At 49.4% G+C, this 17,851-nt stretch overlaps 1 protein-coding gene across 1 annotated transcript in view; it reads right to left on the minus strand.

Annotated features, from left to right (window-relative positions):
• Positions 1 to 3,561: 3,561 nt before the first annotated feature.
• ANO7 (anoctamin 7) overlaps positions 3,562 to 17,851 on the minus strand; it is a 35,346-nt gene continuing 21,056 nt past the window's right edge. Inside the window, 9 exon segments of the mRNA XM_078147648.1 lie at positions 3,562 to 3,987; positions 4,858 to 4,933; positions 6,044 to 6,125; positions 7,231 to 7,276; positions 8,428 to 8,592; positions 8,833 to 8,920; positions 10,579 to 10,721; positions 12,298 to 12,520; positions 13,263 to 13,416. Of these exon segments, the coding sequence (XP_078003774.1) occupies positions 3,562 to 3,987; positions 4,858 to 4,933; positions 6,044 to 6,125; positions 7,231 to 7,276; positions 8,428 to 8,592; positions 8,833 to 8,920; positions 10,579 to 10,721; positions 12,298 to 12,520; positions 13,263 to 13,416 (1,403 nt within the window).

The following is a 17,851-nucleotide window of genomic DNA, read 5'->3' on the forward strand; positions in this document are numbered from 1 at the left end:
ACCAATTCATGGTCCCTTTCCCTATGTTGTTCCCTTTGAAAGGCAGCCCATCTTGAGGACAGTATTACCAGGGTAGACCTTGCTTTGCGGACAGTGTGTATGCCTTAGGGCACAGCATGGGGGGTGGGGGGGTTGAGTGTGAACAGCCCGGATGAAGAACGGCTCCATCCTTTTTCTTTGTTTCTTGCTTCTTCACCTCCTCAATCCTGCCCCCCACCCCCCAAACAGAACCAACACTATTTACAGTTGCCTTCTTTCTACCTCAGAAGCCAGTGTGGTAGTGGTCTCCTGCACCTGGTCTCTTGATTTAAACTCTTAAGTTTGTCATTCTTTTTGTTGCCCTGGCATTCAAGGCTGAATGCTGTGCTCCCCACAGTAGGAGGTGAACAGGCCCTTCCCTCTGCCCCATGAGCAGTTGTGGCTTCTCTCGAGGGGCCCTTTTGGTGGCCTGCGAGAGGCAGCTTGTCCTATTGGCCTGTGTCTGGGGCCGTTCTCGGATCCCTGGCCGTGCTGGGTGACTGGGGGCAGAAGTAGCTCTCAGAACCATTTCAGGTTGGGGGGTGGGAGGCTGAAGCCATTCATCGGCTCGCCTTGGACCAGAGAGGTGAGACAAAATGGTGACCGTGAGGAATGGGTGCTGAGAGAGGATCTTTCCATCTTCAAAGGCTCCGTTGTCCAGCTCTCTGGGTGTCTGTCTGGTGGCTAGGCCTGCGCTCCATATGTGGACCGGCATGCTGTGGCAGGGGGAGTGGCTCTCCTGGAGCCCTTGTTCCAGGCCTTCCCCTTAGTGGGTCTGCTCGAGCAGTGTCGTTTGTGGTCTTGGTGCCGGAGGGGAGGGGCCTGGGGGGCTCCATCCATCCCCTGCCTCTGACCTCTGGGAGGCCTGGAAGAGCTGCTTTGCCCCCGTGACAGGCTCCTCTTCCCCAGGACCTTCCCCGCTTCTTGTGAAGTGTCGGCAGAAACTTGCTTAGGCATCCCTTCCCGTAGATGCCAAGAGTTTCATGATAGCCCTTAGCCTGGGTTGCTCTGGCAAAGTTCCCTTGGTTAGAAGCCGGCTTGGGGGTTGTGCTTATTGGTAAGCATGATGACCGGGGGAGGAGTGAGATATGGGGGTCCCCGCCGTATGGTAGAGCTTATTGTAAGGGGCGGCCAGACTTGGATCTCACAGAAAATGGTGCCCCAGGTCTCTAAGGTACCCTGGGGAGGAGGGGGGTGGTCTGTTACCCCGTTGTTTCCCCCCCCTTTCTTCTAGCTGCAAGTGTTTCAGAACCTTTCCTGTTGATGCCCTTCCCTCAGTCCTCTTTGCACCCTGTCCCCCCTGATTCTTGTCATGGTCTGTCGTCCACAACCATCACCCCTTCCCCAAGTCAGTGAAATGCCCTTGCAAACCTTTTGCACATCTCCATTAACTGCTAAATGTCTTAGATGCAAGTTTGATCCCTAGCAGCATATTTGTAAGCCCCTTCCAAATTCTTGGGACTTGCCCCCACCCCATCCTTTTAAAAATAAAGGTCATGAAATGATTGTACCTAGTATTTTGTCTCCTCACTGTCCCCCACGTGTAGTAACCGCGTCCTGGGCAGGGGGAGGGGTTGTCTGTCCCATTCCTCGTTTTTAATGTCTTCCATATCCTGTGTTTCCATGGCAACGATCCCTTGGCCTTAACTTTGGAGTTTGGAGATTATATGCAAACGTGTAAAAAGGCTCATGAATATGGATGACACTGGAATTTTATAAATTCTAAAATAAAACCTGAAAGAGTTTTTAGTGTGCTTGAGATTTTTGTTTAATCCGCTTAGAGTGGGGCAGGGGAGAGAAAGGTCTTGGACCTATTTCTTGATCCTTAATGAGAAAACACATTTAAAGTGCAATGTAAATATTAATTGTGATACCTACTGTGACTGACTCAAGGGATTGTGGAGAAGGGGTAGCTGGAATCAAGAAGACCCAAGTTTAAATCCAGCCAAGTCATTTCGACTGTTTGCCTCAGTTTTCTCTTCTGTTAAATACGGGTAACACCAGCACCTCCTTCCTAGGTCATTGTGAGGACCAGCTGATAACTGTAAAGCACTTAGCACAGTGCGTGGCACAAAGTGAACACTATATTAATGTTAAGTGTTAACAGCAAACCTGGGTCTATGAATGAGTTTTTTTAATTGACAATTTCTGTATAATTGATTTTCTTTGTAATCCTATTCATTTTTACACATTTGAAAATATGATTCTGAGAAAGGGTTCATCAGTTTCCTGAGACTGTGTGTAGGGTCCGTGATGCAGCAGTGGGTAATGACCCTTGGCAAAGACTTGAGTAAAAGTAGAAGCCTGTCCTTACCTCAGGACAAATGTTTGGAAAAGGAGGTTTGAGTGCTTCCTTCTAGGCCCCTCGCTTTAGGGAGTCGGGAGGACATGATTATTTATTTGGGGATGGCTGGGGTCTGGACCTGAGATTGTCTTTGTGGGCGTAGCCCCCAAGGATTCTCCTCCTCCTCCTCCTCCTCCTATTTCTGCTAACTCAGAGCCAGGACATGAGAGGTCACATGGCCATTACGGGTGAGGGTGAGACTTCACACGCCTGACTCTTGTGCCCTCCTGGCTCACTTTTCAGTTGAAAATTTGGATATCTGAAATTTGGACCTAAGTGTGCTCAGTGTAGAACATGGCGAGAGAAGGCCAGATGTGGAGTCTGAAGAGAGCTGACTCTGAATTCAGGCTGGCCATGTGGCCCTCGGGCAAATCAGGAATCTCGTTTTCCTCATCTGAAATGACATGATCCCTTGATCAAGGCTTTCTGGAAGGAAGGAAGGAAGGAAGGAGAATGTCCGCTGTTACTAAGAAGCTTTAATTCCACATTTGCGGAAAGGCCTGGGTCTTCTTGAATGAGTGCCACTGCACCGTTGGTTAGAAATGTGTTTGAGCCAGGCCCCACCGTGTCCTGGCTGTGCTTCCTCTAACCCCGGGTTAGGTGCTGGTCCTGGGCAGAGGCCCCCAGGACTTCTCCAGGTCCCAGCACTCCGAGGGCCACAGGAACCCGAGACTATTGGTTGGTGATCTTTAGTCACTTATTTGAAATTTAAGTCTGCACAAAATATGTTTAAAAACAACCCCCTTACCTTGCTTAGAAAACCCTAGAAGCCTGTTTTTGTTTTTCCCTAGAATTGGAGAGGGAAAAAAAGGCAGGAGCCAGGGCTTCAGATCATCTTTCTGAGTCACAGTGACTGAGCATCCCTCGTTGGACACGGTTTGACCTTCCTCCAAGGAAGGTCAGGCTCTGCTCTCTGTGACCCACTTGCTACTGGCATTTTCTAACCCAGTGGCCCATATAGACTGCTGTCCAACAGAAACCAGGGGACTTCAACTCTGGCCCAAGCAGTGACCTTGGCAGGTTATCTGAGATCTCTTGGTAACAGAGTCGTACGAGTGAGTGGGCTTCCATACACTGCACTGTTGCTGTTTCTTCCCATGCTGCTCAGGATGCCTGAGTGGGATGGGGCAGGAGTCTTGCCACAGTGCAGTGAGTGTTGTTTGCATGTCAGGATGGAATTGTGGTATGGCTCCTTTGGTTCAGAGCCCGGCAGGTGTGTCCCTCTTGGGGGGCACTCTGCTCCTCTGGATGGCCATCAGGACCTTTGGAGAGGAGAGAGGACTGGGCATGAGTAGAGTGTGCACTTGGTGCAGGGGGGGGTTGAATGCCTGACTTTGGGAGAAGTCAGCACAAGCGAAGGCAGCCTCTGAGGGTTGGAGCTCACAGTGCTGTGTCATACCTTCTTGGCTGGCCGTTTCCTGATCGGTGACCTTGGTCCTTGAAATCGAGTCAGGAACAGTAGCCTGGAGACCTTGTTTTGTTCCCAGATCAAGCTCCTCTCCTGAGTGCTTTGCCACGGGCGAAGCTCGCTGCCATTTCTGCTTATTAAATGGGTGCTGGCTCCCCTGATTTTCAGATTCCAATTTAATTTCTTGATCTTTGGCCTGGTTTGTCTCAAAAAGAATCTGTCTCAAGGAAGAGGTCAAAAGAGAAAGGAGAAAACTTACTTAGCCATATTGACTTACTGAAATACTAACAATGAAACATTGCTCGTTCATTTTTTTTTGGGGGGGGACTTTTCAACATACTTTTCTTTTTGTCCCCAGCCACCTTTACTGGAAGAAGTGTGATCACAGTCAGCCAAATGTTTGTGCTGCCAGCTTGGGTACAATTTGGGTTTGATTGCTTGGATCCTATTGGGTGACATCAGCATCTTCCCCCAGGGAGGAGAAGAAGAAATATGAATGTTTAATCTGTGTGGTATGGGCCGGAGGGGAGCTAACCATAGCTCAGTCCCCTCACTTTACAGGTAAAGAAACTGAGGCTTATGGTTAAAGGATTTGTAGCTCGCGTTAGGGAAGGGATTTGACTCCACTGCTCTTTGCCTTGATGGCCAGAGGGAGGAGGCAATATGTAGAAGTGCTTATAGTCTGAGCCTCAGTTTCCTTATCTTTCTCCTTCTAGCCTGGAGAGTTTTGGACTAGGAAAGGTCAGAACCTGAATTTGGGAGAAATTGTGGAAATGGTAAAAGCCCTGTCATCTCCAGGCCCAGCTCTTGTGTGGGCATGGGCTCTAATTCTCACTTCTGTGAAGGAAAGTTGAAGGGGAGGGGCAGGATCAAGGAATGAGAAAAAGAAAGTAGTAGATTAGGTAATTAAGGAATAATTGGAGAATTAAGCAAATTGATAGAGTGAATGGGGGGCAGCTGGTGAAACAGGTAGGTTGGTGCACAGTGGAGGGGGGAGGTTGTGTGAGTGACTAAGAATTTTAAGTCGATTCTTTTTAAAAAAATCTCAGCTGGCACGGAGGGTAAGTGTGATTGTGCAGTGACTTGCTTCAGCTGCATGCTGCTTGTGTTTCTCGCACAGCTGAGTGACTTGTCCATGTTCCAGGTATAGGCTGAGCTCCCTCCTGGAGAAGGATGAAGGGTAAGAGTGTGGAGCTGACTCCACATTCCAGGGGATCGGGGACAGCTGGATCTTCCCAACAGGAACAGAAGTGAGACCAAAACAAGAGAGAACAGGGGACCTAGGGCTGAGGAGCGAGGAGAGGGGAAGAAGGTTTACAAGAGGAGAAGGGAATGTGGCTCTTTCTGAAAAGGAAGGATGCCCCAAGAGTGATACCGTAGACCCTGGGCAGCTCTCAGATGACAGGTCATCTAGTAAGGGAACGAGCAAGACGTTAGGAGTAATTAATGTAGATGATTCCCTGAAGAGGGCTGTGGAGGCAGCTGTTGACAACTTCCTCATCAAGGTCTGTTCTGTTCGTGGGGCACGTATGAAGACCTAACAGAACCTCCTCGAATGTACCAGAAGGGATGATGGCTTCCCACTTCTGGTGCCTGGCTCACGGGCCCAAATGATGCTGCCAAGAACCTGAAAATTATTGCTAAAGTCAGTGAAGTCTTGGACGTGAAGCTGCAGATCAGGGAGATGTGGGCTGTGTTTTCAAATGAGATATTTGTAAAGCATTTAACAACATAGTAGGTGCTTAATAAATGCCTATTTCTTCTCTCCCCTCACCCCTCTTTTTCCTGTCATTCATTGAAAACAAGGGATGATGAAGATGATGAACAGCTAAGCTAAGAAGGTAATGATGTCGGAAGATGGGATTTGAACTTTGGGACCACAGGCTGAAATCCAGGGATGGCAGATTCCTGGCCAGGGATGGAGTTCCCTTAACTGGTAATAAGGCTGGTAATAAGTCCTACCCTTCCTAAGCCCTGTTCTAATCATGGGCTTCACCCCACCCAGTCTCAGCTGATAATCTTGCAAATGGAATGAAAAGCTCTTTAAACTGGTGCACATTCCCCAAGTTAAATACCATGAGGGACAGTGACATGAAGTGAGGGTGGCAGTCGAGACACCTGGATATTCACAGGAGATAAAACCCCTGGCCTGGAAGTCTGCGAAAATGCCCCAAGTTTAGGCAGCGAACTCGGAGTGACATTTGAGCTCAGGGCTCTCGAGAAGACTTGGTGGGATGAACGAAGGACTGGAACTCGGTTTTGGATGGGCGTACCTCATTGAAAAGAAGTAGGACAGGTGAAGGAAGGGCTGAGTGTGGGAAGTCAGCTTTGTATCTTGAGGTACTCCTGTGGAATCTGATGGGGAAAGCTTGCATAAGGTCAGTAAAGGGAGGAGCAAGCGGTTTTGCAATTGGCGGATGGTATAGATCACTTGGACGGAGAGAGGAAATAGATGAGTTTGGGAGGCAGATTGTAAGCCTAGCAAGGAGGCATGATGTAGCAGGGATGAGGGCCTTCAGTCATCCAGACATGCTGTAGTAGCATGGCGGTGGGGCGGGGTTCAGTCATCCAGATATCTGCTGGTGGGCACTCTCTGCCAAAAACAGAGTGGTTAATAGCTTCCTGATCCTTAATTATAATCACCTTCAAAAAAGTGAAGGAACCCATGGGGGTCACTTATTCTGGGTCTGATTCTCAGTCAATGGAGGGAGTTGACTCCTGGTGAAGAAATGATGGGAAGTGTCTTGGAGAGTGCCATTTCTTCTTAGAATTTGTAATAGAGGAAATTCAGTTACATGTGGTCTAACCTGCACCCTGGATTTTAGATTTCAAAAGGCTCAGAGGAAAGGATAGGTAGCATCCACCCCATGGACTAAAATTCTGCAGGGGAATAGGCCCAGGAAAGGTGGGAGGAGCTCAAGAATTAGATTCTGAAGAGAAAGAAAAATAAGAGTGTTTTCTTTGTGCTATCAGAGAAGGGGATGATTTGCTTGGGATGGGTTGGGCCATTCCAAGGGAGTGAAGGCAGGACAGCTTGATTTTCTTTCCCTTTTCTCTGCCAATGCAGAGAAATGTCTGTCCCATTGGAAATGACAAGACTGTCTAGCAGGGAATGGGTAACCAAGATAAGGAAGGAGATGTGAAGACATCGCCGTGTGGCCCTGCTGGCTTCATGTCACCTCAGCTCCATGACCACCATGTCAGGGGACTGAAATGACAGTAGCAAACATTTCTGGAGTGCTTTAAGGCTTGCAAAGCACTTTATAAATATGAGGTCGTTTGATCCTCGTGAAAACCCTGGGAGGTGGGTGCTATTAACGTCCTCATCTTACAGATGAGGAAGCTAAGGCAGGCAGGTTATGTGGTTTACCTGGGGTCACAAAGCTAGTAAGTGTTTGAGGTTGGATTTGCATTTGGGTCTTCCCAACTGCCAAGGTCAACATTCTATGAGCAACATTACCCAGCTGCCTCTGATTGCTGAGACGCTGTCGCCGGTGGTTGAAAAACTGCGGAAAACATAAGAGCTGCCGCAAGATTGGAAAAGGACAGATGTCCCAATTAAAAATCAAAAGGGCCCAGGGAAGAAAACAGAACCTACAAGCTATAAGCCAGTTGAAAAGAAATCCTCGGTGTCTTGGAATGTTCTGGGGTTTCCTTCCTCTCCTGTGCCAAGTTTTAATGTGTCACTCGGTGGTGGTCTAGATCCTAGCTCTGATACATAGAAAAGTCATGGGATCACCCATTGAGGCCTAGAACGCCTCAGGCCATCGAGACCAACTCCCTCACTGTATGGGGGAGGGGAAACTGAGATTCAGAAAAGTGGGGGGACTTGCTCAAGGTCACACAGCTAGTGAGCAGCCAAGGTAGTCTTGGAACCCGGGTCCTGTGATGGACACTCACTAGGACTTGGAGCAGTCCCTGACTTTTCTTCTGTGTGTGAAATGGGAATAAAATGATCACCAGACTCTTCCCTCCCCCAAAGCCCGGTGGACACAAGAGGTGAGATGCCCGCTCCTCTGGATGTCCCTGGGTGCTGATAGAGGCACAGGTGAAAGCTGAGCCTTTGTCTGTCTCCCTTTGAGTTTGGGGAGGTTCAGACTCTAAGTTCTCAATGTGGACAGGACTCTTTATCCTCAAAAGTCATGAAAAGCCCTACCGAAATGAATGCTTTTCTCGTGTCAAGGATCAGGTCAGAGAATGTAAGGAAGGAAGTTCCACAAAACTCACAGCATTGAGTCTGTCAGCCAGTCTGAAGAAGAGAGTGGCCTCAGCTAGAAGGTGCCCTCGGGGTGGGGAAGGGAGCTGGCCTGAGTAGGCCTGAGTGCCCTGTGCCCTGGCAGGTGAGGGGAGGAGGAGGATCACAGAGGGAGATCTGGAAGGGACCTTACCGTCCAGCACCGTCAACCCCCTTGTTTTGCAGATGAAACCCCAGCTAAGATGAGGTGAAACCTAGGCTCACACAGCTAGGAGGAGCCTGAGGTGGGATTCAAACCCAGGGCTCTCCAACACCCTCTGTATGAGGGGTTTAGCTGCCACCTTCCTCCCTGGGGAGGGGAGGGTCATCAGGGAAAGCACGGCTCTGGAGGATGGCCCAGGAGAGTTAAAGACCCTCCTCCTTTCTGGGCACCCACTGCCATGTCTAGGCCAGGAGAGCTACAGGACTGAGGGTGCTGCCGGGGAAGGGCTCGGTCCCATGAGTCACCTTGTGGTCAGCCAGGGCTTGCTTGGCTAGGTAGTATTCCGGCTTCACTTTGACTTCCACTGATGCTGGGCTGTCGGGCGCCATGGCATTGATCAGTCAGGCCATGGAGAAGATGACGTGCTACTGGGCAAAAAACAGGTTGGAAGTGAGGAGGCCAGGCTGAGGAGGATCAAAAGATGGGGTGGAGAAAAGGGCTCCTTCTGCCCAGATTCTGCATGGCAGGGGTAGGAGGAAGGCTATGCTCCATGAGCTGTAGGGGCAGCAGGGCTCGGTCTGAGAGGCTGCAGCCCGATGCCCAGCGAGGGCCCGGGGCAGGAAAGACCTCAGTGGCCAAGGCTAATGGCAGGTAACAGGTGGTACTTCAGACACAATGATGAAGGCCAGACAGATGGCCAGAAGGTTCCAGAAGGTAAAAGAATGCTGACCATCTCCTCTGAAAGCTTGAGACCTCAAAAGCAAATGGCAGTGACAAGTTATGTTAGCGCAGCCCTAGGAGGCTCACGAAGCTCTTCCCATTCCTCATCTTGTTTGATATAAAGAAGCAAAGAAAGGGGACAGTGAGGACGAGGAAGCCAAACTTGGCATCTTCCTTGGTTCTGGCCAGGATTAGCGGCCCATGGGGCAGGTGTGTCACAGACTCTGTGGGTTCACAGAGACATTCCTACAGGATGTCACGCTTCTTTGGGCCTCAGCGTCCTCATCTGCAAGGTGAGGAGTTTAGACTAGATGGTATCTGAAGCCATTTTATTTTGGGAGCTAAGATCCTAATTTGGGCAGGGCAGAATAGGCTAGGTCTGCCTCCACTGCTCCAGAGGGGCTTTGTGTTAGGCCAATCACTAGTTTTCTAGAAGAGCTCCTGATGTGTGAGAAAGCCCTAAGGGCCAGGTTTTGTTTGATTTTAAATGGCTCCTGGGTACACTATGGCTCAGTCCCCACCACAAGACCTGTCATCCAGCTTTCACATTAAGACCTCCATTGAGTGGGGACCCAACCACTCCCATTCTCCTCTAATCACTGATGGCTCTAATGGTGGGGAGGGTTTCCCAACACCCTCATTGCAGCTTCTAGTTCAGTCCCGTGAAACAGAGCGAGTCCAAAATCTCATCCCTGACGGCTTTTTGTACATGGTGGTTTGCAGGGTGTCTCCCTGTTAGAATGTGAGCCCCTTGAGAGCAGGGATCCTGTCATGTCTGACTCTTTGTGACTCCATTGGGGTTTTTTTTGGCAAAGATCCTTGTCATTTCCTTCTCCAGCTCATTTGACAGATGAGGAAACTGAGGCAAACAGGGTTAAGTGACTTGCCCAGGGTCACACAGCTAGGAAGTGTCTGACCCTAGGTTTGAACTCAGGAAGATGAGTCATCTTGACTTTAGATCCAGCATCCCTTATTTTACAGGTGAGAAATATGAGGATGGGAATGGCTAAGTGAGTTTCCCCTTCCATGACACATACCTAGTATATGTCTGAGGCAAGATTTGAATTCAGGCCTTTCTGATTTGACCTGCCACTGTAACATCCCAGCCTCAACCAATTCTTCACATGGGAGGGTATCCAGGCCCTTCACCTTTCTGGTCATGTGCCTCTGGGTTCTCTTTATCCCCACACTGAACACAGCATTCCAGCTGGGGCCAGATGGGCAGAATGCAGTTTGGTGGTCACTGAGACACTGCTGCCTATGCCGTGTCTGTCTCCTCACACTTTGATCTTGTAACAAAATCTCTAGAGGAATCCAATCCACTCCCAATTTATTATGTCTTTGCTAAGTGCCAGCCATTGTGCTAAGTGCTGGAGAGATTCTTTTAAAGCAAAAGGAATTTACCTTCTAACAAAAGAGAAGAGACAATATAGACAAATCAGTACATCCAAGAGAAAAATGGAGGAGGTGGAAGTCAGCTGTAGAGGGGAGCCTCCTTTCCAAGTCAAAGGAGTGACTTCTGGAATCACAGAGGAGGAAGGAGTAATTAGAGGTTGTCCACTCTCCCCTCTCTGTGTTTGGCCGGAGTCCTCCCCTCCTTTCTGTGTTACATCTAGTCTGCTTCTTCACAAGTGAACAGGAGCCAGTGCTACCCCAGTGAAGACGCTAAGCGTGCCCCAAGCCTGCCTCACCTGCATGTGTCCTTGTATTTGGAGACAGCCGCCTTGGGGGCCCATGTCAGGGTAAAGCTGATGTGGCCTCGGAGGTCGTTAGACTGGATGTGCTGCTCATAGGTCCTTTGCAGGAAGTCAGAGGTGAAGGGGATAAGGAGGGCCTGGAAGGGAGGCAGCAGCATCTCAGCCACAGGCACTGAGGCTTCTCACCTGCTTTCAGGCGTAGGGCAAAGGCAGCAGGCCCTTTCCATCATGGCAGCTTCTTCTCCACACGTTGGCCTCGCCAGTGCTGGTGCTGTCACACTTCTGTTCTGTGAGCTCAGCCATGGGTGGAGTTGCCCGTCTGAGGCTGATTGCTCTACTCTGACTGCACTAGGTCACAGGGATCCCTTTTCACTTTTTTCCCCTGGGGTTTTATTTACAATCCACCTCAGACTGTTCAAGGCAGCAGAATCCTGAGTGTCTTATCAAACTCAAGGGCCAGCACCTGTATGATGTGGCACGATGGGAAGGGCGAGTTAGAGGATCTGGGTTCTCCTCCCAATCCTGCTTCTCCCCTCCCTCAGGGATCTTGGATGATTCAGTTCAGAAAGCATTTATTTGGTGCCCACTCTTGGACAGGCCCTGTGCCAGGTGCTGGGGATATAGAGACAGAAAGGTTTCATGTAGAGGGCGGCATTTGCTTGAGCTAAGTTTTGAAGGAAGCCGAGGGTGCTAAGAGGTGGAGATAAAAAGTCCTGTTGGCCAGCATGACAGGATCGTAGACCCTGTGGAGGGGGCTAAAGGGTAAGAAGATGGAAGAGGCAGGAAGGGGGCAAGTGGGGAAGCGCTTTCAGTACCAAGCCGAGGATGGTATTTATCCTGGAGGCTTGGACATTGGCTGCTGAATTTTTATTGTGCCAGTGAGGATTGTGGTCAGGTTTAGCTTTAGAAAAAGCACTCTGGCAGCTGAGTGGAGGCTGGAATTGAGTGGGGGGAGACCAGAGGCCAGGAGGCACCCCCGCCCCAGACACGGCCGTCTGTCAAAGCTAGACCCAGAGAGTGAGGAGAGGCGGGTGGCAGATGCCAGTGAGCTGCAACACACTCCTGCCGGGTTCACAAGGTGGTTCACGGTTATTGTTCTGGAAGAGGAGGGGGACTTGAGTCTAGAGGCACCACGGGGAGACTTCCAGCACGTGGAGGGGCAGCTCCCAGGCCACGGGTGCAAGGGCATCTCTGCTGACGGGGTGAGATCTTTGCTTCCTGGAGGGCACAGACCTTCTCTTGTTCTCTCCGGTTCCCCAGCCCTTGGCACAGTCAGTGCAGTGCCTGGCTTTTAGAAAGTGCTTAATGAATACTTTTGCATTCACGTGGGCCCAGTTCACCAGAAATGTTGCTCCTAATTTAGCTCTGCAAAGAGTCAGTCAGGAGCATGGAGGGTTAGCTCAGGATCAGGACTCGAGACCGAAGGAGCTCCCTCTGGGATGTAAAGGCCAGAAGATCCTCAAAAACACCCTGAGGCTACTCACGGCCCCTTTGTGAACCTGCAGCCCAGTGAGCAGTCCTTGGTTGCCCGGGGGAATGAGTTAATTGTCCCGTTCACCAGAGGAGTCACCCTCATGCCTTTCCTGCCCTCCACCGCTTCTAAGAGATCATTCCCTGGCCTGTCACAGCTAATCACAAGGGTTGGTCTGGAGCCCCTTTCCCCTCATCCCCCGACTCTATCCTCTATCCCCCTCAGACCCCAGAGCTACTCACCTTACTGAAAACAGCCACATGGGTCATGACCTGCAGGAGACAAAACCAGATGCCAACGCTGTGGGCTTTTTGTGCCACGGGGCACCGGTACCGCTGGACGAACTTGTGGGCATGAAGATGCATCTCGAGCCGATTGTTGAGGAGGGCAAACAGCGGCGCAAGCGGGCAGGCAGCCACAAAAATGGTGATGAATCCAAACTCTATCAAAGCATTGGCAAGGGAAGTCATGGGGCAGAGAGGTCAGGCACCTCACCTGAGGCTGCGGGGCCGCTTCTCAAGTCCTGATCCTCTGACCCAAAGCCAGTCTGCCTTCCAGTACCCCCACCATCTATCCAGGCAAGCAGAAGTCATCAGTGATGAGTATCTCCTGTCCCTGTCACCCTCTTCTGTTGTGTCACAGAAGGTGGAGGTGCCTTTGGGCTCTGGAAGGCCATACCAGTGGGTACAGTATGCCAGGTCTGACACATCTTTAGTTGTGAGGTCCCAGGTGAGTCCGTCTTCTCTGTGCCTCAGTTTTCTCATCTGTCAAATGGGGAGACTAATACCAGTAGCACCACCACACAGGAGTGTTATGAGAATCAGATGAGACGAGGTATGGAAAACACTTTGTGAAGTAAATCTTCAGTATTCTGGACAAGTCCCGTTAGAGTAGTGAGGTCCAGATGATGGGTTCTCTGGATGAGCCCCTAGCACTGGTGAGGCGAGAGCAGGATGTCCGTAGTGCTGGAGTTAAGGGACAATGCGGGCCATCCTTTGCTTTCTAGGCCTAAATCAGGCCTGTTGCTCAGAATTACAGAATGTTGGAGATAATTTACTCCAGCTCTTTCATTTCATAGACAAGGAAACCGAAATGGCAAATGACCCGACTGAGGTCACATGGCAGCAAATGCTGGAGGGGAGATTTGAACATGAGTCTTCCTGACTCCAAGCCTGACGCTCCAGCTGTCATTCTAGGCGCTGCTCACGGGAGGAGAATTTCCAACAGCTTGCACAAGATCTGTTTCCCCGTCGTGATGACCAGCATTTCCTGGGCAAGTTCGGCAAGACAGCCACCATGAATGCACCATGTGGGAGAGAATGGGCAGGTTAGCATGAGGGATGGAAGCAAGCAGGAGGAGGCTGTCAGTGCGTCTGCTCATTCTCCCACTTTGGCCCCTGCCTGGGGCCTCCCTGCCTCCCTCATTGCCCTGGAAGCCCTTTCCGTGAGCACCTAAGTCCTGGTACCCTGTCTACAACGTGACATGCCAGATCTCATCTTCACCTTCATCATTAAAAAGGTTTGTAAAGTAGTACCAAAGGAACCCAAGTCGTTTGATATTAAGGAAAGCCCCTTCCCTCCAAACTACCAGTGCCTGGAAAACCAGGGCCACAAAGGGATTTTACAGGCTCTATTCCAGAGCAACGGCATATAGTGCACCCTGAATCATCTCTGTGAATGTAGGACTGAAGATGTGTGGGAAATGGACAAAAAGGATAATCAAAGGTTTACAATTAGCTTTGCAATGTACTTAGCCAGAAATAGACACACGGACCTTTTTGGACTTCTACCCCCAGCCCCTTTCTTGGCCAGGCTCCTGATTAGGAAAGCAGGACTCGATGAAGAAGCAGGGACCATAGTCATTTACAGGTAGGCCTTGTTTTAAGTAATCTTACTGTGAAAAACTATAAACTAGGATGTGAATGAAGAATCTTTATTTTCATCTTCTTCTTCTCCTCCTCCTCCTCCTCCAAACTGAAGGAATTCTCAGACCAGAATATCTCATGTGTCAGATGAAACACACACTGGTAAAGTTTTAAATTATAGCCCAGCTCTATTGGACATTAAGCATGTATTTTTAAAAGAAAGAAGGAGGGATTTAAGGTGTAGGAGTTGAATTCTGAGACACAGAAATTCCTCTAATTTAGGGAAAGAGGTGTTAGACAATTTGTAATGACAATATCTAATGCGTTATATGGTATTTTCTGCTTGCAAAATGTGTACATGTATGCATTCTTTCATTTCATTCTCCCAACAAGCCTTTAGATAGTCAAGGCAGATGGCATTAGGTCCATTTTACATATGGGAAAACAGAGGCCCTTGGAGGTGAAGTGGTTTGCCTAAGGTCCCCTAGCTAGTAAATAACAGGGCCAGGATTCAAACCCAGTTTTTAGGATTTTAAATCCATTGCAGTGGCCCCTCACTCAGCCAATGCCCAGGAGGAGATCTTAGAGCCAGGAAGGGGTACAAAGTACTGACTCCCAGGATATTGTGGGCCTCATCAGCATCTCACTTCTTCAGGAGCACTTTCCTCACCAAAAGTTTTGGGTTTTGTTTTGTTTTTTTACTTACCCCATTTGAGAGGAGCCTGGCCTGAATTTTAGAATCAAAACTGATGATGTGGAGATGACAGGGGGCTCAGAAGCCGTGGTGACCTGGGCCATCTTACAGGTTGCTACAGATAAGAAAAGGAACCTTGAACGTACATGGAGGCTCCTCTGCTTTTGAGAAGTCATTTCAAGGCACTCAGAGATAAGATCATCATAATAATAATGATAACTAGCATTTATAGAGTACCTACTGTGTGTTGGGCACTCTGCTAAGCCCTCTATGAATATTATTTCATTTGATCCTCACAGCAACCCTGGGAGGTAGATGCTATTATTATACCCATTTTACAGATGGAGAAACTGAGGTGAGATGAGAAGGGGAAACAAAAGAGTCTCCCAGGGCCTTGTTGGCTTCAAAGCTGTGATCATATGCTCTGCCTCCACCCCCACCCCCATTTAATATTTCCTGGCATATATGCACATTTTCATTTTGAATTCCGAAGGAGGTACGCTAGTTTCCTGGGTAACCTAAAAATCTGAAGAACATCGATGATTATTCAACTACTAAGTGGTCAGTCTCCATTCTTGGAGCAACAGAGCAAAGGGAGAAGGCTCACTTTCGGTATGCCTCTCCCTCCCTCCCTCTTCTGAATTTTCTGCCTGTCCTCATCACTCCCTCCCTGGAGGGAACTCCTGGAGGTCTGAGCTGCTCAGAGGAACCAGCCAGCCTTCTGCCTCATGAAGGAAAGCAATGTTTCCAAGCCTGGGACTGTGTTTTTCCTCCTCCCAGGGGTGTTGGCATCTAGCCAGGAAAAAGGGACTTCTTCGCTCGCATAAACAGCTCTCTCTCTGTTGGAATGTCTGGCGCTGTGGAAGGTGAATGGCAGAGAGATTTAGGAGAACCCAGGCTAGTATGTAGGCAGCTGCCTTCTTTGCCTATGCCTAAGACTGACTGTGTTCAGATACCCTTCCAGGACCATCTGAGGATCCCCGGGGGCTCCCTGTGAGCATCCTTTGAAGAACTGAATAGCACTATTTATTCCGTGGGGCCTCTTCAGGAGAGGGCAGAGGTCTTCCCAAACTGCAAACTTCCCAGGATTTCTGGAGGTGGTTGCTGTGTGTCCATGTCCTCATTTGTTCGAGATGCCTAAGGGGCTGATTGTTCTGACCCAGCTGCCCATCCCACTTTCCTGAGGGACTTCTCAGGCTGCTTTCACTGAGAGATGGGTGCTGAAGCATGGCACGCAGAGCTCCCACCACTGAGACTTCCCAGACATCTGCTGGGCAGGATTATTACTCACTGTCTCTTGAAGGTCCCCCAGTCCCCAAGGCGGTCTGGGGTTGGCAGGTCTAGGAGTCCCTAATTCAGGAATTGGGTGCAATTCTTGTGATAGATATTATGAAACAGGTATGGACTTCACTGGTAATTTGGTCCAGATTTACCAAGAGGCTCCTGGTGATTCCCAGACACTGGCTGGCCATTGCAGTCCTGGGTTCTCTCCAATTCTGTCTCATTAGTAAAATTACATACCTGATCAAGTTGATCTTCTCTGCTAATGATGCTGGGAAAACATCCTCCCTCCTTCATACAGGCTGGTGAGGCAGTTAAAAGACTTGGATTCGGGAAGACGTAAGTTCACATTCCCTTCACTAGCAAGTATCGGAGACTCTGGGCAAGTCACTTAAATTCTGAGCCTCAGTTTCCTCATCTGAAAATAGGAATAACAGTCCCTCTAGCACCCCTCTTTAATGGACCCCCAGTGGCGAATTTATAGCAGGATGTGGGCAGGAGCTGCCCAGGGTGGGTAGTCATGGATGGATGGAAGAGGTGAGTACCACCAGCCTTCCAGGGGTGCTGTGAGATTCCAATGAGATCCTTAGGCCATGGGATCCTGGCTCTGCAGCTACAGGGGACCCCTGTGGCCAGCCAGCCCAATCTCCTCATTTCAAAGGTCCAGAGAGTAAAATGACTTTCCCTAGGTCACACATAACGAACATAAAGGGCTTTGCAAATTTCAGAATGCTATGGAAATGACCCATTCTTGGAATTATTAAATAATGCCATGCCAACTGAGGGGCAGCTTGGTGTACTGGATAGAGAGTTGGATTTGCAGCAGGAGACCTGAGTTCGAGTCCTGTCTCTGGCACATACCAGTGGTTGGGTGATGTTGGGCACCCATCCCCTCTCAGCCTCAGTTTCTTCATCTTTAAAGTGAAGGTGTTGAATATCAGGAAATGGCAGTGCCCTAATCAGCTGAAATGGTCTCACCATCTGCTTTGGCTGTGCCCTAAGGAATATGGGATCTTCTCATCTGACTTGCAGCTAAAACCTTCCATAATGGTGGAAACCTTTCTCCTGGAGAAGGAGGACTGGCTTACCAAACTTTCCATTTGTATTTCCAAGGCTTAGCACAGTGCTTGGTCCACAAGTACTTAATAAATATTTCATTCATTCTAAGGTCTCATCCAGTTGTAAATCTAATCTAGGAATTTAAGGACAAACATTTAATAGTCACCTCCTAAGGACCAGGCCTTGTCCTTGGTGCTGAGGATTCACACAAAAATGAAAGCACCCTCAAGGAACTTAGAATCTACTGGGGGAGTCACCTGGGTCAAAACATTAACTATATGAACTGAATAATGATGGCTCCCATTTATATAGTGTTTTATGATTCACAAGCACAGAATCTCATCTTAACCTCAAAACAACCTTATGATAGAGAAAGAGGTCACAGAGAAGGAAACTGAGACTGAAGTGAGGGGTGGGACTTAGTGCTCAGTAGGCTGCCTGGCACATAATAGGTGTTTAATGTTCCAAGCCCAATGTGGTGTCCTCCTACTGTGTGCGGCTTCCAGAGCATTTTGCTATAGTCTGGAAGGAAAGAAACTTGGTAATTGCTAAATCATTCAAATTCTCTACTATTCCAATGGATCTGTGATCTCATCAGTGTGAACCATGGGATCATTGATTTCCAGATGGGAGGGACCACAGGGGCCTCATTTTCACAGATAAGATACCTGAGGCCCAGAGGGATGGGTGCTTTACAAGAAGAGTAAGCCAGAGGTGGGGTCTGGACCCAGGTCCTTTGATTCCACGGAAAGCTGCCCATCCTGGGGGCCTCTTGTCTGTCCTAGTCTGTAAGTCCACCACACAGAGGGTACTCCCAGCATGCTGGGGGCCTTGCTGACTCTTGATAGTGTGGGGGTACCAGTGAAGGAGACAGCTGGTCCCTGGGCTCCCTCCTCA

The sequence above is a fragment of the Phascolarctos cinereus genome, unplaced genomic scaffold (assembly GCF_003287225.1).
Source record: "Phascolarctos cinereus isolate Bilbo 61053 unplaced genomic scaffold, phaCin_HiC Scaffold_7;HRSCAF=346, whole genome shotgun sequence".
Lineage (NCBI taxonomy): Eukaryota > Metazoa > Chordata > Mammalia > Diprotodontia > Phascolarctidae > Phascolarctos > Phascolarctos cinereus.